Genomic DNA, 23,251 nt, shown 5'->3' on the forward strand with positions numbered 1-23,251 from the left:
TCTTCAGAAATGCTGGGCTATATACCCTGAAGAAATCATAATTGCAGCACTATTCACAATAGTTAGGACATGAAAGCAACCTAGATATCCACTGATAGATGGATGGATAAGGAAGTTGTGATACATATACACAATGGAGTATTACTCAGCTATAAAAAGGAATGCATTTGAGTCAGTTCTACAGCCTACTATACAGAATGAAATAAGTCAGAAAGAGAAAGACCAATATCATATATTAACCCATATATATGGAATTTCGAGGGCTTCTCTGTTGGCTCAGTAAAGATTCTTCTCTGGTAAAGAATCTACCAGCAATGCAGGAGACCCGGGTTTGATCCCCGGGTCGGGAAGATCCCCTGGAGGAGGGCATGGCAACCACTCCAGTACTCTTGCCTGGAGAATCCCACAGACAGAGGAGCCTGGCGGGCTATAGCTCATAGGGTTGCCAAAGTGGGACACAACTGAAGCGACTAAGCAGCAGCAGCATAGAATCTAGAAACATAGTACTGATGATCTCACTTGCAGTTAGCAAAGGAGGCATAAAGAACAGACTTTTGGACAAGGTCGGGGAAGGAGAAGGTGGGATGATTTGAGAGAATAGCTTTGAAACAGACACATTACCGTATTTAAAACAGAAAGCCAGTGGGAGTTTGCTGTATGTTGCAGGGAACCCAAAGCCGGTAACCTGTGACAATTTAGAGGGGTGGGATGGGGGGGAGATGGGAGGGGGGTTCAAGAGGGAAGGGACATATGTATACCTGTGGCTGACTCGTGCTGATGTATGGCATTACATCAGTGTTTATACCACAACATTGTCAAGTAATTATTCTCCAATTAGAAAAAAAAAAAAAGAAATGCTAGGCTAGAGGGAGACGATTCCAAAAGAGCCTCTACAGACCTGCAAAGAAAGTGCTGACTCTATGAACAGAGTCTAGGATTACTATTAGACTTGGATGGGATTAGTAAATCCAATTCAGAGGAGGAGAGAGAAGAGAGAATTAAGCCTCGGGATAGAGTTGAGAGCTTGAAAGGACTCCCGACTTTTACTAGGTAGGGCAATGGAGCCTGAGAGGGGACAGACTTGGCCAAGGCCACAAGTCAGAGTCAGGACCCAAAGCAGCCCCTCCTCTCTGTGAGAGCGGTTCTCTTCCCTCCTGCCCCATCTCAGCACATTGAGAATCACGCTCCCCACCGACAAGAGAGCTTGCGGTGTCTTTCCTGGGATCTGTGGGAACAGAGGGAACAGCTGGGTCTTTCCCAGAATCTGCCTCCTTTTATGTGTCTATTCCCAGAGGTCAGCCCTGGAGTCAAGGCTGCCGCCAGCCCTCCATCCACAAACCTTTGTTTGGGTTCCCAGACCACATTTCCTTCCCTGACTGGCGTGCATCTCCCCCACCCTTCAGGGCTGCTGGCCCAGCCTCATTCTGCCCAGAACAGAGGCCCCAGAATAGCCCGGGGGTGGCTTACTTGGACAGAAAACGCCTTCCAAGGAAGCTGAGGCCTTGAGGTTCTAATCTTTTTCTTACCCACAGACAGCAGTTTCCTTTTTTAGAACATGAATTCAGAGGATGTGGCTCCCTGCCTCTTCATGAATAGACTGTCTCCCAGGCACAGAATTCCAGGAACCCACGGGGCCACCAGAGACAACAGCCTCTCAAGGTTGACTGCAGGGAAAGAGCGTGTCGCTTGTTGTGTAGCTGGAGCCGGTTCCAAGGGTCTGAAAACTTCATCCTGGCACCAAGTCTGGCCCAACTCTGGACCCAAAAGGAATCTTGAGGATTTCTCACGACGCAGCTCCTCTTCCCTCAAATCATCCACACTTATTCGTTCTGCCCTTCATGCAACAAGCGTGCATCAAGCACCCACTATGTGCGAGCTTCTTGAGGCAGTAAAACTTTTTGGACATATCAGATAAAACAGACAAAATCCCAGCTCTCTAGAAATCCATACTTTAAGAGGGCAATGGTTAAAACAGACCTCTGCACATTCTTTTACATATATGTATATACACACATTTATTATAATATATATATATATATATAAAGTAGGTTTAAATATAAATAGAGCATGTTTAAACTCAGGTCCATCCAGCACCAAGTTCTCTACCTCCTGCCTCTGGATATATACATATACATATATATATAAATATATGTTATATAATGTGTGTGCTTGTTAATTGCTCAGTTGTGTTCAACTCTTTGTGACCCCATGGACTCCTCTTTCCATGGAATTTTCCAGACGAGAATACTGGAGTGAGTAGCCATTTCGTTCTCCAGGGAATCTTCCCAACCAGTGACCGATCCCAGGTCTCCCGCATTGCAGGTGGATTTTTTACCACCTGAGCCACCAGGGAACCGCTATATTATAAAATACATATCATATTATATAATATATATAATAAATTTATATAATATATAATAATTATATAATAAATATATATATCCTGCTTCTAGGTATATATTATTTATTATATATGATAATTATATAAACCTATAATAAATATTATATAATACATCATTATATAGTTATATAAATAATATAGATATTATTACATATAATTATATATATAATATATATCCAGAGGCTTTGGTGTTTTATATATATATATATATATATATATAGAGAGAGAGAGAGAGAGAGGGCTTTGATGTTAGGTGAACCTGAGTTTAAACCTGCTCTGTTCTCTGATCTTGGGTGGCCATTCTAACTTCTCTGAACCTCAGCTGCCTTGATGCTAAAGTGGAGATAAAGAGGTAAGAAGTCCTGCGGAGGCTTGGGAGAGGCACCATATAATTCTCCTGTGGAACACTGAGGAGATGTCACCCAGAGAAGGGAACCTATGACCTGTCTTAAGGGCAGTGTATGAGTTCACCAGGTGCAGCTGGTGAGATGGGAGGGCCTTTGTAGCAAAGGTGTGGTTTTGTGCTTGGGACACGGGGGACGGTAGTTCAGGAGTGGCATGAGCAGAGTGCAGGCAATGAAGCTGGTGTCATTATTCTGAGGGCAGTGGAGGCATTGAAAAGTTTAGGCAGGTGAGTTGCACTGATTGGGGTGCTGGTCTGGAACCTCAAGCTGGTGCATGACAGAGGGCAGACAGCCTGGGGGCAGAGAGGCCAGTGAGAGGTGGGGAGCAGCAGCCCAGGCCCCAGCCCAGGCCTCCTCTCCACTGAGGAGAGGCCAATGTGGCAAAGGAGGAAAAATACATATGGGTGTGGAAGACTCAGACAGATGTGGACTTCAGCACTTCCTCTGCCACGCCCAACTCCCAGCTCCCCACTTATTAGTTGTGTGACCCTCATTTCAGTTCAGTTCAGTCGCTCAGTCGTGTCTGACTCTTTGCGACCCCATGGACTGCAGCACACCAGGCCTCCCTGTCCATCACCAACTCCCAGAGTTCACTCAAACTCATGTCCGTTCAGTCCGGGATACCATCCAACCATCTTATCCTCTGTCATCCCCTTCTCCTCCCGCCTTCAATCTTTTCCAGCATCAGGGTCTTTTCAAATGAGTCAGTTCCCTGAGAAGATATTAATATTTCTCTCTCAGCCTTGATGAATTAGCTGAAGTGGCAGCTAAATGGGAAAAGCCCTGACTGGTGACGTCTAGTAAGTGTGAGTCCCCTCCCCCATACCTGGAGGCAGAAGTTGGTGACTGACTTTTCTGCTCTGAGCCACCCAGGGGTGCCAAGGAAAGACTGAGTCTGATTGTTCAGAAAGGACCCACAAGTATTCCCAAACCTGCATGGTCCCCACAGTGCCTGGGCATCACAACAGACTCAGGGGCTAGGATCAGAGCCTCCAAAAGTGGGGGAGAGGAAAATGGAGCCAGAAGAACTGGACCAGATGCTTGGGTTCGAGTCACTACCCAGTCCCAATCCCCTCTGGTCCTGGCCCTGCTGGGTCTGGCTGGGCCCTGCTCCAAGTCACATCTGCTCCCTGTCCTCAAGGAGGTCACCATCAGCTAGGGGAGACTTATAGGCTGGGCCATTGTGTAATGCAAGAGCATACCCAAGCCGGCTCCTCATGGGCAAGGTCTTACTAAACCACTGAGCCCTCATAGCTACCTTGGGAAGGAGGTGCCATTGTCTCCACTTTATAAATAAGGAAACAGCAGCTTAAACAGAAGGATAAGACCAGAGTCGTCCAGCCTGGAAGTGACTGAGTTAGTACAGAAACCACAACCTGGCCACCTCCAGGACCTAAGTGGCCAGCCTGGGCCAGGGGACTCGGGTTTCAGCAAGGTCAGGGGTGTGCCAGGACTTGATCTCAACATTATCAACCTGTGAGTTGCGACCCTGGACTTCCCAGCAGGGAGGAAAAGGAGAGTCTGGATCAGTGAAGGGCCCACACCAGCATGGACCCAGGGCCCCTGCAGAACTGAGTGGGGCTGACAGCTTCATGGTCTCCAGCTGTTCACTCATACCCGCCATGGGCAGGCCCACAAGGACAGCAAGAGGGGTGCTTGTCCCCACCTCCAGGTTAAGCAAAGCAAAGCTGGAGGAGATTTTGGTTTGAGGTCTAACTGTTCCCTGTCTCTACTCAGCCTCTTGCGAACTCTTTAGACTTGCATGGGCCTTTGTCCCTCTCTGAGCCTCAGCTTTCTGTCTGTAAAATGGGAACACTTACACAGACCACACACACCGTGAAAATGAAATGAGATAACATTTAAAAGGACCTCACCAGTCAGAGGAGTCAGTGCACAGAGAACGCTAAAGCTCTTAGGTGGCATATTTCAGTTTAAGAATCAGGGGCCTGCACCCTGCCGCTGACCTGCTCTGTGACTCTGAGACAGTGGCTTCCCCACGCCGAGCTTCAGATCTCCACTGGGCAGGATGCTCTAGCCTCCTGTGTCCCTCGGCTGGAAAGGGAGTTGGTTTCCATTAGCTTGGTGGGGAGTCCTAGGCCACAACTGAAAGGAATCTACCCAGCTCCCCGGCTCGTTGGAGCAGCAGGAAAAGACACAAACAAAACCCTGACCCCAGTTACTCCAGAACTGCCTCGTTCTGACCCAGGTGAACTTGTTGAGGTCTAACCTGCCTATGACTTTGCACACCCTCTGCACATGCTGCTCCTTCAGCCTGAAGGCTCTGCCCCATTCCTACCCTCCACAACTCAGGAGTCCCCAGCAGAAGTTTTCACACACACGCTTCACCCATGCGGACCCTTCCTCCAGGCTCCTGAATCACTTGTCCACAATACCTGCCTCCAGCCTGCACCTGTGAAAGGGTGACCTGAAGACCCGAAGACCTGTGGGGTGGGGTCCCAGCCCTCCTTTGATACAGGAGTGGATAAGTCACAGAAGTTAGGTCACACCGTAGGTGGGAGGCCTTGTTCTCCAACTCCACTCTCCTGGCCTCTCACCGGCTGGGGCAGTGACTTGATTCCTGGAGAGGCTGGGGAAGCGCTTAAAGGCAGGCAGTTATTTCTGAGAACGCTTATCTCCTGGGGATGTGAGGGTTCGAAGGACCTGTGGCTTGCTCAGGATGCCACAGCCCTTTCAGACTGAGCGCAATGGCTCTTGGAGGAGTTTCGTGTCCCGTTCCCAAGCCCGCTTCGTGGGGCAGTAGGGGCGGGATGGCCCCCGAGGGCCGCGGATGGCTGACAGTCCAGGGAGGTAGCGGTTAAGAGCGGTCTTGCCGCTCCCCCGACCCGCTTCGCGCTGGGAAACCCCAACCCCAGCCAGCCGTCTCGCTGTTCCTTTAAGGTCGGGCGCGGCACCTGGAGCCACCCGAGCCGCTCCACCCGGGAGTCTCCGCCCGTCCGGCTGCCGGCCGCGAGGACGCGGATCCGAGGCGAGGTGGCGCGGGCGGAGCCCAAGCGCAGGTTCCCCGCAGCCGCCTGCCGAGCCCGGAGGGCGGCGGGGCTGGTCATCGCCGGAGGCGGCAGCCAAGCAGGCCTCCTTGCGCCCCTCAAAGCCCCCACCCGGTGGCCGAGCCCCTGCGCGGGGGAGGTCCCGGGACGGGACCCCTGGACTAGACCCGCCGCTGCACGTTAGCGTTCCTGCGGGGGCCTGGAGAGCTGGGCTGGAGGACGGTCGCCAGGGCAGCCCTAGCAGGCCGGAGGGACCGCCTTTCCCAGGTTCGCGCTGCCCTCGGGCTCGACAGCCACCATGTCTTCACCCCCGGTGGATTCGTCGTGCTCCCCGCGCCGGGACCACGCCTGACCCTACAGCGCGATGACTGCGCCCAAGGTGGGTATAAACTTCCTTAACCCCCAGTCTTCAGGAGCAGCTCGGCTCCTCCTAAGCCAACCCCGCCTGGTCCCCTTCCCTTCACCTTGACCTCAGTGGTTTAGTGCACAGAGTCTCGACACCCAAGTCTCCTCCTAACTGTGTTGTAACTCCTTGGGTGGCCTCGGGCCATGGCACTTGGAGCCTCAGTTTGCCCCAGGGTTACGGTGAAGATAGTTCAGAACACTTCTTGTTCAGATGGTTTAGTTCTTTACAGAAAACTGGCACCTAAAGTTCTCTTGTTGGTGGCGGGGACAATAGGATATTATTGTGCCCATTTCACAAAGGAGGAAACTGAGGCATGGAGAATCTAGGCAACTTACCCAGTGTCAGAGGCAGGGTTCCTCCCCTGTCCAGCTGTGTCACTGCTTGCCAGCCTCCCATTTCATCTTCACAACTTGCTCCTCCCCGGGAGGCAGTAATTTGAGCTCAGAGATGTTGAGCAGCCTGATCAAGGTCACAGAGCAGAGTGGCCATAGTCAAAGGGACAGTACTTTACTGACAAAGGTCCGTCTAGTCAAAACTATGGTTTTCCAATAGCTGTGTATGGATGTGACAGTTGCTCCGTAAAGAAAGCTGAATGCCGAAGAATTGATGCTTTTATATGGTGGTGTTGGAGAAGACTCGAAGAGTCCCTTGGAGAGCAAGGAAATCAAGCCAGTCCATCCTAAAGGAAATCAGTCCTGAATATTCATTGGAAGGACTGATGGTGAAGCTGAAACTCCAATACTCTGGCCACCTGATGTGAAAAACTGACTCATTGGAAAAGACCCTGAGGCTGGGAAAGATTGAAGGTGGGAGAGAAGGGGATGACAGAGGATGAGATGGTTGGATGGCATCACAGACTCGATGGACGTGAGTTTGAGCAAGCTCCGGGAGTTGGTGATGGACAGGGAGGCCTGGCGTGCTTTGAGATCGCAAAGAGTCGGACACGACTGAGCGACTGAACTGATAGTCAGAGGGAGTGATAACTCTAGCTGGTGGGAGGTGGGGGTGGTGGCAGCAGAAACACTTCTGTGAGGATGTGGTGTTTGGCATGGGTCTCAAAGGGGGCTGTGAAATGAGGGCCCTGAGTGGGGACAGAGGGCTCCCCAGGTGGCAGGAACTTGGGTGCATGGGTTGGAATAGGAGGGAGCTGGAAGGAGGGGGCCAGCCTGGCAGCCTGTGTGCTGGATTGGGAATGGCACTTCTCTGGGGCTGGACTGGGCAGGGACCCCTTCCTTCCTCCCCCCAGTCAGGGTCCAGGGTGCACTCCTGTGAAGGGTGAGTAAACTGCCTGAAAACCGTCTCTCTGAAATGGACCAGGGGAATCTCGGGTTAGGACATCCTGCTGATAATCCATCAGAGCCCTGATGTGTGAAAATAATGAAAACTACCGCGCAATGGAGCTGTCCTCCATCCAGCAGACACTGGCAGCATCAGCCGCCCAGGGGTGGCCATTGTGCGCTCTGCCTGCCCATGGAGGGGGGAGTCCACACGGAGAGAGGGTGACTCACACAGAAGGAGATGACACGGCATCCAGTGAGAACATGCTAGAGGCTTCTAGAACATGATCCAGGGGCTTCTCTGAGGTCTGGAAGCATTAGAGTCAGGAAGGAGGGCAGAGCATTTTAGAAAGTGGGAACTGCCTGAGCTAAAGACTTACAAATGCATCTATTTACAGCCTGGTCTCAGCTTTATATACTGAAAAATACAGATCTATCTAGCTGTGCACTAACAGGTATTTGAGTTAGAGAAGAAAGCTGATCGCCGAAGAATTGATGCTTTTGAACTGTGGTGCTGGAGAAAACTCTTGAGAGTCCCTTGGACTGCAAGGAGATCCAGCCAGTCCATTCTAAAATCAGTCCTGGGTGTTCATTGGAAGGACTGATGCTAAAGTTGAAACTCCAATACTTTGGCCACCTGATGCGAAGAGTTAACTCACTGGAAAAGGCTCTGATGCTGGGAGGGATTGGGGGTAGGAGGAGAAGGGGATGACAGAGAATGAGATAGCTGGATGGCATCACCAACTTGATGGATATGAGTTTGAGTGAACTCCGGGAGTTGGTGATGGACAGGGAGGCCTGGCCTGCTATGATTCATAGGGTTGCAAAGAGTTGGACACGACTGAGCGACTGAACTGAACTGAACTGAGTGTGTGTGTGTGTGTGTTAGTTGCTCAGTTGTGTCTGACTCTTTGCAACCCCATGGATTGTAGCCTACCAGGCTTCTCTGTCCATGGAATTCTCCAGGCGAGAATAATAGTGAGTAGCCATTCCCTTCTCCAGGGGATCTTCCCAGCCCAGGGAGCAAACCCGGGTATCCTGTATTGCAGGCAGATTCTTTACTATCTGAGCCACCAGGGAATCAGAGTAGACCTGGGTTCAGATTTGGCATTGACCTCAGACAAGCTGTCACCCTTGCAACTCCAGTGTCTTCAGGACCTAGTGCCATTGCAAGGATTAAGATAGGGGACACATGTCAATTGCTGGGTGTGGTTCCCAGCCCCTGTAAATGCCCAGTACATACCTGCTGCCACTTCATCAGGTATGCAGGCCAAGGGAGGAGGACCCAAAAGGAAGCATCCACTGTGAATCGTGCTCATCTCTGGCGGGCAGCGTTAATGATATTTGCATTTTTATTCTCTTATGTGATTTTCTCCTCTCCTCCACAATGAGGAACTATTGCTTTTATAGAAATTTAAAAGCATCGTAAGTTACCTTATGATGCACGGGTTGATACACAAGCTGTATGCTGCTTTGGCAAAGTCCCTGACATTCCTGGACTCAGTTCAGTTCAGGTGCTCAGTCGTGTCTGACTCTTTGCGACCCTGTGGACTGCAGCACGCCAGGCCTCCCTGTCCATCACCAACTCCGGGAGGCTGCTCAAACTCATGTCCATTGAGTCACTGATGCCATCCAACCATCTCATTGTCATCCCCTTCTCCTCCTACCTTCAATCTTTCCCAGCCTCAGGGTCTTTTCAAATGAGTCAGTCCTTCACATCAGGTGGCCTAAGTATTGGAGTTTCAGCTTCAGCATCAGTCCTTCCAATGAATATTCAGGACTGATTTTCTTAGGATCGACTGGTTGGATCTCCTTGCTGTCCAAAGGGCTCTCAAGAGTATTTTCCAACACCACAGTTCAAAAGCATCAATTCTTCAGTTCTCAGCTTTCTTTATAGTCCAACTCTCACATCCATGTGACTACTGGAAAAACCATAGCTTTGACTAGATGGACCTTTGTAGGCAAAGCAATATCTCTGTTTTTTAATATGCTGTCTAGGTTGGTTATAGCTTTTCTTCCAAGGAGCAGGCGTCGTTTAATTTCATGGCTGCAATCAGCATCTGCAGTGATTTTGGAGGCCCCCAAAATAAAGTCTGTCATTGTTTCCACTGTTTCCCCATCTATTTGCCATGAAGTGATGGGACCAGATGCCATGATCTTAGTTTTCTGAATGTTGAGCTTTAAGCCAACTTTTTCACTCTCCTCTTTCACTTTCATCAAGAGGCTCTTTAGTTCTTCTTTACTTTCTGCCATAAGGGTGGTGTCATCTGCTGTAAGGATGGACTCAGTCTAGTCATTTGCAAAACAAGAATTTCTTTCCATGCCCCGACTATCTGCCTCAGTTGTGGTCGGATGAAATGCCAGGTGTGAAGGGGAACTGTCAAGTGCCAATATATAGGTGAGGGATTACTGTTACCGATTTGCTGGGGTTTTTTTTTTTCTTCCAGTTTTTCCTTCTGACAGCCTCTCTTCGCTGACTTTGGAGAGAGTGTAGTGAGTTTCTTTTTCTCCCCCAGAGAAAATGCCTTGAGCTGGAGACAGGAGGTACTTGCCCTTTTGACAGATTCACAGGAAGAGAACCAAAGGTAATTTACAAATGGCATGTTTCTATATGCTTCTGGTGGCCTGGAGGCTCAGAAAGATTGGGGTCCACTCCTCAAGCACCTCATTCATGTATACATTTGCTCTTTCTCGCTCACATGTGTACATACACACACATACACACTTTTTAAAACATTTATTTTTTAATTGAAGGATAATTGCTTTACAGAATTTTGCTGTTTTCCGTCAAACCTCAACATGAATCAGCCACAGGTATACATATATCCCCTCCCTTTTGAACCTCCCTCCCTTTTCCCTCCCCATCCCACCCTCTAGGTTGATACAGAGCCCCTGTTTGAGTTTTCTGGGCCATACAGTAAATTCCTGTTGGCTATCTATTTTACATATGGTGAGGTAAGTTTCCATGTTACTCTTTCCACACATCTCACCCTCTCCTCCCCTCTCCCCACGTCCATAAGTCTATTGTCTTATGTCTGTTTCTCCATTGTTGCCCTGTAAATAAATTCTTCAGGACCATTTTTCTAGATTCCATATATATGCATACAGATGTTTTAAAACACATCTGGAAACATGCCCTTTTGAAATCTAAAGTCTCACCTACTAGATCTTGAACACTTTGCCATGTTCTTCAGCTTCCAGAAGAGTGTGTCTTTGAATGGCTGCACAGCAGGGCGTCGTTCAGATGTACCCTGTTGGGCTGGGCAAGCCCCATTTAGAAGGCTGACCATTAGTCTTCCTGCGGTCCCCAGCCCTCTCCTTCACTGGCTCAACTTGTGGAAGAGCAGAGGGGGACTCTGTAAGTTTTCCTGGAGAGCGTGCCCTCTGTATGGATGAGGAGACAGGCCAGGAGCAGTTGGGAGGCTTATCCCAGGACACGGCTGGTGAACTGCAGAGTAGGGACCAAAAACAGACTCCAAGGCTGGGTGCTGCAGCAGCTGGCATCCTGTATTCACTCCCCTCTCCCAATCCCTCCCAGCTAGGAGAGGGGCTTTTCACCCAACAAGGTGAAACAGGAGAATTTCTTCAACACACGTTTGTGGAGCAGCTACTGTGTGCTCGGCACTGGGGGACAGAGCTGTAAGCCAGGTGGGCATAGACCCTGCCCTCAGGGAGCTTGCTGTCTGGTGAGGACAAGACACAAAGAGAAGTCAGACAGGTAACAGCTTGGTCAACGAAGGCCCAGGGGACTCTGAGTTTAAAGGGTCCCCTTTGAGGTCTTCTCGGGTGAGAGTCAAGCTGAGCGTAGAGAGGACACTGATGATAGCAAGTTACCAGGGAGAGGGAACAGCGTGTACAATGACCTGGATGTTGGTTTTGGAGAAATCCCTTCCTGTCTGTATAATCTGGAGCCAGGGTTCCTCCCAGGTGTTTTTTTCCACCCCCTGGGCATTTTGTTTTTCCTCATTGAGATAACAGTGTGCTTAATTTGGCAGCTAAGTTGGAAAAAGTCAGATATCATAAGAATTTCCCCCTGTTGTTAAATATCTGTGCTGAGCTTGATTTTTTTAAAAAATCAGTCATGAATATTCCATCTAGATTTTATGCCATGGTTTATTCACCTTTTCCCTATAGTTGGACATTTAGGCTCTTTCCAAATTATGACCATTAAAAATAAGGCCGCAGTAAACATCTTTTTGCGTGAAGTTTTGCTTTGTGTGGTGAGTCTCAGCTCCGGGCTTCTCAATGCCCTTTCCCCACTGGCGCCTGTGCCTGCCCCGGTTTCAGTGTCTTCCTCTGTCAAATGGAGATTTGTTGTACTTGTTGTTCAGGCACTAAGTTGTATCCTGCTCTTTTGTGACCCCATGGACTGTAGCCCGCCAGGCTCCTCTTCCAGGCAAGAATACTGGAATGGCTTGCTATTTCCTTCTCCAGGGAATCTTCCCAACCCAGGGATCGAACCCAGGTCTCCTGCATCGCAGGCAAATTCTTTACCAACTGAGCCACCTGGGAAGCCTATCAAATGGAGATAAGAGCATCACCCTTTCGAGACTGTGGCCTGGGTGAAGTGAGACAACGCATAGCCCCTGTTTAGCAAGCCCCTCTCCTGGCAGGCCTGGTGGACCCCACAGCGTTCAGTCTTCTCCCTCCCAGCCTGCAGGAGACACAGAGAGGAATCTCATACCCACCAAGCAGATGGGGCCTCTGAGTCCTGGGGGAAGGCTGGGCAGGAAATAGCCGCACTTACTGAGTCCTGCCAGGTCCCAGGTGTGGTGCCAGGACCTTGGGACAATGATCTGTGGCCTTCAGAGCAGCCCTGGAGGGTTGGGAGCATCACCTCCATTCCACAGATGAGGAAACAGAGGCACAGACAGAGGAGCCAAACGACCCCTCCAAGATTGCACGGTGGTCTCAGGCAGGACTGAAACCCACGGCTGGTACCCAGCAGGCCTCTCACAGGGCTCGTTTCTTCTTTTCTCTCCTTTTCTGTCCAGACTTGTGACAGGGCCCGCGTGGCCTCCACCCTACGCTATTGCACGATGGTCAGCGGCACGGTGGTCCTAGTGGTTGGGACCCTCTGCTTCGCCTGGTGGAGTGAAGGAGACGCAGGCCCCCTGCCCAGCCCGTCGGCCCCACCCACTGGGTGCCCTGAGCCTGAGGCCCCCGGGGCCCTGCTCAGGTCGGTCAGCTTCTTCTGCTGCGGTGCAGGTGGCCTGCTGCTGCTCTTCGGCCTGCTGTGGTCGGTCAAGGCCAGCACCCAGAAGCTGCCTCGATGGGACCCATACCACCTCTCCAGGGACCTGTACTACCTCACTGTGGAGTCCTCAGAGAAGGAGAGCTGCAGGTCAGGTGCAGCTGTGGGGAATGGGGGCCACAGGCAGGGCCCAGTCACACCATCAGGCATTTACTCAACAAACTCCCATGGGGTTTCTCCTCTGGTCTAGGCTTTACCTACGCTTTGGGGTCCTGGAGGTTGATCAGCACTCCTGGAAGTGTTTAAGTCCCTTGACAGAGGCAGGCTTTGACAAATCAGAGTAGTTAAAGCTGTGATGGAGGGCAGACGTGGTCCTGTGGGACATGGAAAAATCCAGGAAGGCTTCCTGGAGGAAGTGGCAGTAGAGATTAGCATGGTATTGGGCAGAGTAGTATAGGGGTTAAGAACTTACCCACAGGAGTCAGACCCATAGGTATCCTCTCCTGGTTCTGTCACTAACTAGCTATGGGACTTCAGGAGATTATGCAACCCCACTAAACCTCAACATCTCATCAGAAATAAAAAAGGAGACATAAGAATGACAAATGTAGCAAATGTCTGTATAGTAGTTGCATGCTATTGTTGAGTCACTAAGTCCTGTCTGACTCTTTGCGACCCCATGGAGTGCAGCACACCAGGCTTCCCTGTCCTTCACGATCTCCTGGAGTTTTTTCAGACTCATGTCCATTGAGTCAGTGATGCCATGCCATCCAAACACCTTATCCTCTGGCTCCCCCTTCTCCTCCTGCCCTCTATCTTTCCCAGCATCAGGGTCTTTTCCAATGAGTCAGCTCATAGTACTTACCTGAGATGATGTATGTGAAGAACTCGGCCCAGAGCCTGGCACGCGGTAGGTGCACCACAGATGTCAACTTTTCCTCAAGTGGATAAGGTGGAGAGAGGTATCTTCAGCAGGTGGAGGAGCATGGGCAAAAGCCCAGGAATGAGGCAGGGAATGGAGAAAAAATCTCACATTTACATAATATTTCTCATGTGTTTTAAATCCCTCCCTCCTAGGAGACTGTTTAGGCCTTTTTTTCCCCTTAATCCTCCCTCATGGAATGTTAATACCACAGATATACTGTATATTTGGTCTGCATGTATATCTGTGCTTTATACATAAACACAGTATCAGCAAGATTCCCAGAACCAATTTTTGCCCTGTTGAGAACGCATGTATCTTACATGCTCTTATTATGTACTTTTTCATCAAGTGTCTGCTGTGCCTGCATATATTAGGGGACTGCATGTACCTTCCCCAGTCCAGCCCACCTGCAAGGTAAAAATTACTATTTACAGAAAAAGAGGGTGAGGGTTATACAGCTAAAAAGTGGCAGAGCCTGCTGGCTGTGAGGTGTGTGTTCCCCTACACTACTCTGTAACCACTGGATTTGCATACAGTAAGGGTTAAACCAGATATCCACAAGTTGGCCTGGGACCTGGGCACTCTTCTTCCCTGAGTTAGAGAGGAAAATGCATCCTGAGTTAAAGAAGGTAACAGATTAGTCCTTGCTACTGGCCTGTGACTCCCTGAGGTCACAGACAATAGACTGTTCAATGGAAGTCGCTTAGTCCAGTGGTCAGGCCTTGGCTTGACTTTAGAGGGAAGGGCAGGGCCTTGGGGCCTCTTCACTTCTCAGATGAGAAACCTGGGTCTCAGAGAGACCAGTGACCTACCTGGTCACACAGTGAGTTATTGGTTGGAACCAGATCATGCCTCAGGGTACCTGTCCTTCCCCGCCCAGCCTGACCTGAGCACAGAGAGTGGGTATTGTCAATACACACAATTGTGTTGACCCAACAGGGTCTGGGCCACAGCTGCATGTCAGGTGGGGGAACTCAGCCTTCTTTCCCAGCTGAGCCAGGGAGGAGCTCACCCACTGCAGGGTACTTGTGGTCCATCAAGTTCAGAGACCATGTCTTAGACTCAGAGCTGGGGTAGCTTCATGTTGGTGAGGCTTCTTCTGCTAATGGTTCTTTCTTGTCCCTGGAGCTGAGCCGCTCTGGCCCTCCTACTGAAAGCCCAGCATCTGGGCCCCATGGGAAGGTCACGTAGCTGTCCCTGCCTCCAGGCGCCTTGCTCTCTGTGGGTAACTCCAGGTTAGAGACAAAGGCCATCTAGGCTGATGACTTGGGTGGGCCCGTTTCCCTCTTGGGGCCTCAGTGTCCTCATTTATACATCTGCTTATTCTTTCATGCATTTCACCAACATTTACTGAGTACCTAATTCTGCAGGGCGCTGACAATGAAGCAGGAGACAAAATAGACAAAACCCCTCTCTCAGGGGCTCCCGTATGAAATTTCAGCCCTACATGAAGTGTCTGGGTGGAAGGCCTCTGGGATCCCCCACTCCCAACCACAGGGAGAATAGCAGAAAAAAGCATGGGTCTAGTCAGACATAAGGCTGTCAGTGTCTACTCTTTCCTAAGCTGTGTGTTCTTGAGCCTGTTACTTAGACTCTCTGAGCCATATCTAGTTTTTCCCGTCAGTCCTGGAATTTTCCCTAGGATTGCTGGTAGGCTCAAATGAGATGATAGATGGGGAGGTGTATTTACTGTAAAACTCAATCCTCTTCCTTTGCTTTCATTTGATGATGTACTTTCATGCCCACTGATTTAAGCCTCACTGCTTAAAAGGCCGGAGAAGGCAATGGCAAGCCACTCCAGTACTCTTGCCTAGAAAATCCCATGGATGGGGGAGCCTGGTAGGCTGCAGTCCGTGGGGTCGCTACAAGTTGGACACGACTGAGCGACTTCACTTTCACTTTTCACTTTCACACATTGGAGAAGGAAATGGCAACCCACTCCAGTGTTCTTGCCTGGAGAATCCCAGGGACGGGGGAGCCTGGTGGGCTTCCGTCTATGGGGTCACACAGAGTCAGACATGACTGAGGTGACTTAGCAGCAGCAGCAGCAGCAGCAGCTTAAAAGGCAATGTAAGGTCCATTTTACAGATGAAAAAGCTGAGGTATGGAGAGATTAAGGATCAGGTGGGGAGGTGTGATGGTTGGCATTGGCTGGGGCTTTACCGCTTAGCTGATGTGCGGCCCTAGCTTACCTGTGCGATGACTGAGCAGGCTTGTCACGAATGTGAAATAGGTTAGAGAGCTTGAGTGTAGGGCAAGCAGTACTTCACCCCTGGTCTCTTTCCCCTTTCCCTACTATGTTTGTCTGACTCAGCGGAATGGTGGAGAAGCTGGTGCTAGGCTCAGATCTCCTATTGCCACCAGGCTCAGTGAAGCTTCCTAAGCACGGGGACCACAGCGGCCTGCCCGCCCCACCCAGCTGCAGGGAGCCACGTACAGAATACGCCATGAGTGGGTCTGCCCCTCAAATGTGTGATGTGGTCCCCTTGCTTTGGGCTTCATGTTTCCCAAGTTTCCAGCTTTCAGGACCATGACTGTGATGACCTGGGGCTGGGTGGGTCCAGCTGGCTAGGTGAGATGGTGTGAGGGCTACTGCACCTCTACCCTCTAAGCAAACTTCCTGCTGTGGGCTGGTCTCACCTGGCAGCTGTGCCCTGCCCTGCCAGCTGTTGCCTGCTGAAGCAGTGCCAGGGGTACCCAGAGCCTGCCTCGTGTCTCCTGGGCTTGGAGGAGTAGGGAGTGGCTGGGGCATGGCTAGGAGGCGAGCAGGGCGGAGATGCGGGCTTCTGGGAGCCTAATCACCCATATTTTCCCGAGTGTTGTCAAAGCATTTTCCCTATCCCTGAATCTATAAAATAGAAATTGTTATCCTCATTTTACGGATGAGAAGAGGCTCGGATTGGGTATGAACATAGCCTAGGTCACATAGCAATTGAACCCAGCTTGCCTGCCTCCAGGAGCAATATTCTTTGTTTGCCCTCACTTCGAATGACACTGTGAGTCAGACGCGGGTGGGACCCCTTATCAGCTTCCTTGGCTGAAGTGCCCCGTATTACCTCATTTAATCTTCATATGGTCCTGTGAGGTCGGTGCCCGTATCGTCCCCGTTTACAGATGGGGAAACTGGGGCTCAGGTTAATAGAGTTACGGACTGTTTGCAAAAGTTTTCACTTTCATCTCAGGTTCAAAGGATTTGTTAACAAAATAAGCCACTCGTTATATACAAATAAATAATACAGATATTTATTAGAGAATTGTCTAACTTATTTTCAACATACTAACATTCTAAAGGAGATCAATCCTGGGTGTTCACTGGAAGGACTGATGCTAAAGCTGAAACTCCAATACTTTGGCCACCTCATGCGACGAGTTGACTCACTGGAAAAGACTCTGATGCTGGGAAAGGTTGGGGGCGGGAGGAGAAGGGGACAACAGAGAATGAGATGGCTGGATGGCATCATCGACTCTGTGGACATGAGTTTGAGTGAACTCCGGGAGTTGGTGATGGACTGAACTGAACTGAACATTAAAAGAAAAGAGAAATAGACCAGAGACTACATCACCAAATTGGGTTTTGACGAACATCCAGACTTGAACAGCGCTGGGAAGTCCCGTGTCACACACAGCACATCTAGAGTCCCAATTGGGAAAGGGCCAGGCAGCGCGTTGGCTCTGTGGGTGAGACTTCAAAGACTGCAGTTTGGGGTTCCCATTTATAATCAAACTGATATCATCATCAATCTGTGACCAAATTGCAGCTCTGGCTTCGTGTTAATGCTGTTTATTTTGTTTTGTAAAACTTGGAATGTCGTTAAGCCTGGGGCTTGGTTGGCCAGGCCCCCTCTAGCGGCTCAACGATCTCAGGATCTCTCCCACATCTTATCTGTGGTGCTGCAAGTCTTGCACTCACAGCAGACAGTCACTCACAGTCAGGGCCATGTCCAGGCAGGTTAGAAGCAAGGTCAGAGGCATGCTCTGCTTTGTGTCTGAAGCCTAAACAAGACTATTCATTTAATTTCCCTAAAGTTATGACCAACCTAGATAGCATATTAAAAAGCAGAGATATTACTTTGCAAACCAAGGTCTATCTAGTCAAGGCTATGGTTTTTCCCGTGGTGATGTATGGATGTGAGAGTTGGACTGTGAAGAAAGCTGATCACCGAAGAATTGATGCTTTTGAACTGTGGTGCTGGAGAAGACTCTTGAGAGTCCCTTGGACTGCAAGGAGATCCAAGCAGTCCATTCTAAAGGAGATCAATCCTGGGTGTTCACTGGAAGGACTGATGCTAAAGCTGAAACTCCAATACTTTGGCCACCTCATGCGACGAGTTGACTCACTGGAAAAGACTCTGATGCTGGGAAAGGTTGGGGGCGGGAGGAGAAGGGGACAACAGAGAATGAGATGGCTGGATGGCATCGACTCTGTGGACATGAGTTTGAGTGAACTCCAGGAGTTGGTGATGGACTGAACTGAACTGAACATTAAAAGAAAAGAGAAATAGACCAGAGACTACATCACCAAATTGGGTTTTGACGAACATCCAGACTTGAACAGCGCTGGGAAGTCCCGTGTCACACACAGCACATCTAGAGTCCCAATTGGGAAAGGGCCAGGCAGCGCGTTGGCTCTGTGGGTGAGACTTCAAAGACTGCAGTTTGGGGTTCCCATTTATAATCAAACTGATATCATCATCAATCTGTGACCAAATTGCAGCTCTGGCTTCGTGTTAATGCTGTTTATTTTGTTTTGTAAAACTTGGAATGTCGTTAAGCCTGGGGCTTGGTTGGCCAGGCCCCCTCTAGCGGCTCAACGATCTCAGGATCTCTCCCACATCTTATCTGTGGTGCTGCAAGTCTTGCACTCACAGCAGACAGTCACTCACAGTCAGGGCCATGTCCAGGCAGGTTAGAAGCAAGGTCAGAGGCATGCTCTGCTTTGTGTCTGAAGCCTAAACAAGACTATTCATTTAATTTCCCTAAAGTTATGACCAACCTAGATAGCATATTAAAAAGCAGAGATATTACTTTGCAAACCAAGGTCTATCTAGTCAAGGCTATGGTTTTTCCCGTGGTGATGTATGGATGTGAGAGTTGGACTGTGAAGAAAGCTGATCACCGAAGAATTGATGCTTTTGAACTGTGGTGCTGGAGAAGACTCTTGAGAGTCCCTTGGACTGCAAGGAGATCCAAGCAGTCCATTCTAAAGGAGATCAATCCTGGGTGTTCATTGGAAGGACTGATGCTGAAGCTGAAGCTCCAATACTTTGGCCACCTCATGCGACGAGTTGACTCATTGGAAAAGACCCTGATGCTGGAAGGGATAGGGGGCAGGAGGAGAAGGGGATGACAGAGGATGAGATGGCTGGATGGCATCACCGACTTGATGGACATGAGTTTGAGTGAACTCCGGGAGTTGGTGATGGACAGGGAGGCCTGGCGTGCTGTGATTCATGGGGTCGCAAAGAGTCAGACACGACTGAGTGACTAAACTGAACTGAACTAAATACTGACCCACGACCTCCCACCAAGAATGTGGCTGAGCAGGGAGCTGAGCCGGCCAACCCTGTGACTCCTAATCAACCCGAGAGACGCTTAGGATGGGAAGGGACCTCCAGAATCACCTGTCAGCCCCTGTACGTGGCAATGTCTTCCCAAAGCGCAGCCCAGACGTAGGATCAGTGACATCCCTACCCCCAAGGTCCTGGGAAGGGAAGGAGCACTGACTCCCCACAGGTGATTCTCCAGGTCCCTGAGAGGACAGAGGGTCAACCTCATTTCCATCAGCTTTGGTGTGACTGGGATGCAAGTGACCTATTCTTGGAATCTAGAGGGCCGAGCCTGGTCAGAAGAACCTGGAGGGATCTCAAGTCCCTCCAGGGTGGTTCATCTAGGGGCGGTGGGGGAAAGTCACAAGAAAGCCAAGCTGCTCAGAGATAGATATGGTTGACTGGGTAGATAGTGAGCTCTCTGTCTCTGGAGGTATGCAAGCAGAGGTAGTCACTTAGCAGACTTGTCATATCAGGGCCTCAAGCATTCAGATGGGCAGGGGAATTGAGGTCTCGCATCTTGCCCTGAGCAGCTGCAACTCCAGACCTTGTAAGGGAGATTACAGTAAGATGGAAGTCTTTCTCCCTGTGGATCATTATTTAGTTTTTCAACAAACATCCCCCAGCATCAACCCCTGGACACTTAAAGTCAGTCCCTGCCCTAGGGGACCACCAGGTGGGGTCAACGCAGTGACAAAGGGGAGAGTCCTGTGGGGCCCCAGAGCAGGGAGTGGGAGCTTGGCGAGGGGAGGTCGCAGAGCTCCCCAGAGGAGACTCCAAGGACAAGTGGGAACTGACAGGGAAGCAGGGAAGCTGTGAAGGAGGTGGGAAGGACTTTCCCTGCAGAGAGAGTTGAGGAGACAGAGGGTGGGGAGAGCCCGGGTGGGGAACGAACTGAACGGAGAACTGACCACACGGGAGGGAGAGCAGAGTCAGGAGCTGAGGCGGGCAGGGCTGGCGGCTGTCAAGCTGCAGCTGTGTTTGTGGGGCCCAGGGACGCCCGTAGCCTCCCTCCCCCTCTCCCTGTGTGCCATCGGGTTTTACCCCACCCTGGTTGATAGCCTCTCTTCTGTCCCTCTAGGACCCCGAAGGTGGTTCCCGTCCCCACTTATGAGGAGGCTGTGTGCTGCCCACTGGCTGGGGGACCCTCGACACCACCTGAGTCCCCTGTGGAGGAAGATCTGGAGCGCAGTGCCTCGGGGGATGCCCTGCCTGGGGCCCAGCCCCCCTTGCCTCCACCCAGCTATGAGAGCCTCATCTTCGCTGCTGGTGGCATCTCTAGAGAGACAGCACCTGGGGCTGCATGCTCGCTTGAGGGCCCTGTTCAGATTACAGATGGTGGAAGTTAAAGTCTTCTAGCAGGCCTGGAAGCTGGAGACCAATGATGGGCTTCTTGTAAGTGTCTGGTCCAGTGCCCAGTACACACAGGCAGTCAACAAATACTGCTGAATGCTGTTTTGTTTTTCCTATTGCTGTGTAACAAATGGCTGAAAATAAATCCATTTTATTATCTCTCTTGATTCTGTGGACTTCCTGGGCCAAGCTGGGTGGTTCTACTGCCCCTTGTGATGTTGGTGGGGCTGCAGTCCATGGGGCCCAGCATGCCCAAGATGGCACTTTCCCATGGCAGTTACTGTTGGCTGTCAGATGGGAAATATTCTTGTGCTGATGAGGAAATTGGGGCCTAGAGGCAGAGCCAGGACTGGCCCAAAGTAATGCATTGAGTTTTGGTTATACCAAAAGAACATGAACTCTGAATTCAGACCATCTGTGCATGAGTTCCACAGGTACCAGCTGAGTGGCTTTGGGTGAGTGACTATACCTTTCTCTGCCTCAGTTTCCTCATCTGTTAAATGGGAATTATAGAGGCACCAGCCCCTACCTTAGAGAGCTGACTTTTGAGCTTTAAATGAGATGATAGCAGGTGACATTATGAGATCACACCAAACCTGCAGGCTAAGGGCTAATGTAGCAAACAATAAATGCAGACTTCTGAGCCCAGTGACAGCGTCTCTTAAGTAGGCAGTGATTGTTAGATTTTGTTAGTACAGGTAACCCCCCTCCACTAGGTGCCTCTGCTCCTAGACCTCCTGTGACAGAGAGCTCCACACCTCTTCTTATATTCCAGATATGATAGAAATGTCTGCTTCCAGAATGTCATACCCCGTTCACAGATGAGAAAACTAGCCCAGACAGGTTAAGTAACCTTCCAAGGGTCACTCCGCAAGCAGGAGTTCAAAGTCCTGGGGCTCAGTCAGCTGTGTAGGTACAGCATTCCCTGAGGAGCTTTCCATTTATCAGGCCAGGCTCCCTCCCTGCTTCTTTCACATCCTCAAGCTCTTTACTACAGGTAGTGTCCCCATTTAACAGATGTGAAAACTGAGTCTAAGAGAGGTAAAATCACAGAGAATAAAAGTTTTTCATGTAAATAAATGTGTTTTCATTCAAGCCTTGTTGGGTTCCAGTCCTTGGATCCTCCCATTTAGGCCTGGATCAGCTTGTTACCTGCCATCTCATCTCCCTGCTTCTGCCAGGGTCCTGACGTCTCTTCAAAGTTTAGTGGAAAGTATTAGTTGCTCAGTTGTGCTGACTCTTTGCAAACCCATGGACTTATAGCACACCAGGCTACTCACCCATGGAATTCTCCAGGCAAGAATACTGGAGTGGGTAGCCATTCCCTTCTCCAGGGGATCTTCCTGACCCAGAGATCAAACCCAGGTCTCCATTGCAGGCAGATCCTTTACTGTCTGAGCCACCAGGGAAGCCCACTGGACAGAATGAGCCTGATCAAACTCAGATCCGTGACACCCCTCCTGGGCTCAAAACCCGGAGTGGTTCCCAGGTCACTCTGAGTAATGAAATCTCTAGTGAGGATGGTGTGGGTGGGTCTGGGTCCCCGCCCTTGCTCCTGCAGCAGTCGGCCCTCCTGCGGGCCTTGGCTCCTGTCTCCTCTCTCTGGAAGCTCTCCTCCAGGCTTACTCCTCACGCCCCTCACATCTTTGTGTGAACCTCTCTTCAAGATGCCATCCTGAGCCAATCTGTTAGAACTGTTATCCCACCCAGCACCCTGCACTCCCAGCCTCTTTCCTGCTCTACTTTTTGAGTAACACCTCTCATCATTTAATATTTCACCTTTAAAAAATTTGTGAGTTTGCTTATTATGTTTCTACCCACCAGCAAGCTCTTTGAGAGCAGGGATCTTCTTGCTTCTTTCCTTTGCATATATATACAATATATACAATTATATAACTCCTTTACCTAAAGCTTAGAAACAGTGCCTGGCCTGTGGAAGATGCTCAGTAGACATTTGTTGACTGAGAATGAAACAAAATAGGTCGGCTATCCTGGTTGTTCCTGGGCCCTCTCTCAGCCACCTGAGCCATATCTTGTGGCTCTTCTCGTGGATCTTGTGCATCCTCTCCCTTCCCCATCACCAGATCCCGGATCCCTGTCCTGTATTCCTTCTCTCTCTCTTCCTTAAGTGTGCCTTGTACTTCCTGCTATGATGGAGATGCAGGTTTGAATTCTGCCTTGACCCTGACCTTTCTGTGGGACCCTGAGGTGCACAGGTGCAGGCACATGCGCGCACACACACACACACCAGCTTTCACTGTGTACACTGGGGATTTGGCTGGGGGAGGTGCAAGGGATTCACCAGGACCTCTGCAATTCCTAAGGGGTTAAAGCGGTTCCAGGCTGGGAAGCAAAGCCCAGCTTCCCTCCTACCTCCAAACCAAGGAATTTCCCCCAGGCAGGTGAGTTAATGAGTTGCAGGTGTGATTTGGAGGCACCACCTTTGCTAAGCAGGAGCTGGAAGAGGCAGGGGTTGGGGAGGGCTGGAAGACTGGAAAAACATTTTCTATAGTCCTAAATCATCTGCATCCCAACTCAAAGTGCCTGGGAGGCACAGTGGTTTGCTCAAGGTCACCAGCTCCTTGGAGGCCAAGCCAGGGCCATGGAGCCAGTCTCCTGACAAGCCAGAGTCCTTTATGAGATGCAGTGGCCTCAACTGTGAACTGGGAAGGACTCAGGCTGAGCAGCCCCATTTAGCTGGGTCTGTCAACCCAGCCCCCAGGAGGCACTGGTTCTCTTT

General features: G+C 50.3%; 1 protein-coding gene across 4 annotated transcripts; it reads left to right on the plus strand.

The window, feature by feature from the left end:
* Positions 1-5,443: 5,443 nt before the first annotated feature.
* Positions 5,444-20,676, plus strand: TMEM61 (transmembrane protein 61). Of its 4 annotated transcripts, XM_055403242.2 has the most exons (5): positions 5,444-6,189; positions 6,769-7,083; positions 10,010-10,078; positions 12,488-12,837; positions 20,240-20,676. In XM_055403242.2, the coding sequence occupies exons 2-5, from the start codon at positions 7,048-7,050 to the stop codon at positions 20,505-20,507; spliced, it is 723 nt and encodes a 240-aa protein (XP_055259217.2). In that variant the 5' UTR covers positions 5,444-6,189; positions 6,769-7,047; the 3' UTR covers positions 20,508-20,676. The 4 variants fall into 4 exon arrangements, with proteins under 4 accessions (XP_055259217.2, XP_055259218.2, XP_055259219.2 ...); XM_055403243.2 differs by lacking the exon at positions 6,769-7,083 and having other exon boundaries at positions 5,445-6,189; XM_055403244.2 differs by lacking the exon at positions 10,010-10,078 and having other exon boundaries at positions 5,446-6,189.
* Positions 20,677-23,251: the final 2,575 nt, after the last annotated feature.

Source organism: Moschus berezovskii, chromosome 4 (genome assembly GCF_049115385.1).
Source record: "Moschus berezovskii isolate FMDL1 chromosome 4, NW_MosBer_1.0, whole genome shotgun sequence".
Classification (NCBI taxonomy): Eukaryota; Metazoa; Chordata; class Mammalia; order Artiodactyla; family Moschidae; genus Moschus; species Moschus berezovskii.

What these genes read in the sequence shown, in the direction of transcription:
- TMEM61 (XM_055403242.2), top strand. Translation starts at nt 7,048, where the DNA reads ATGAGATGGTTGGATGGCATCACAGACTCGATGGAC. An exon ending in GCATCACAGACTCGATGGAC is followed by an intron (nt 7,084 to 10,009) that starts GTGAGTTTGAGC and finishes TTTCTCCCCCAG; the next exon opens with AGAAAATGCCTTGAGCTGGA. An exon ending in TCAGAGAAGGAGAGCTGCAG is followed by an intron (nt 12,838 to 20,239) that starts GTCAGGTGCAGC and finishes CTGTCCCTCTAG; the next exon opens with GACCCCGAAGGTGGTTCCCG.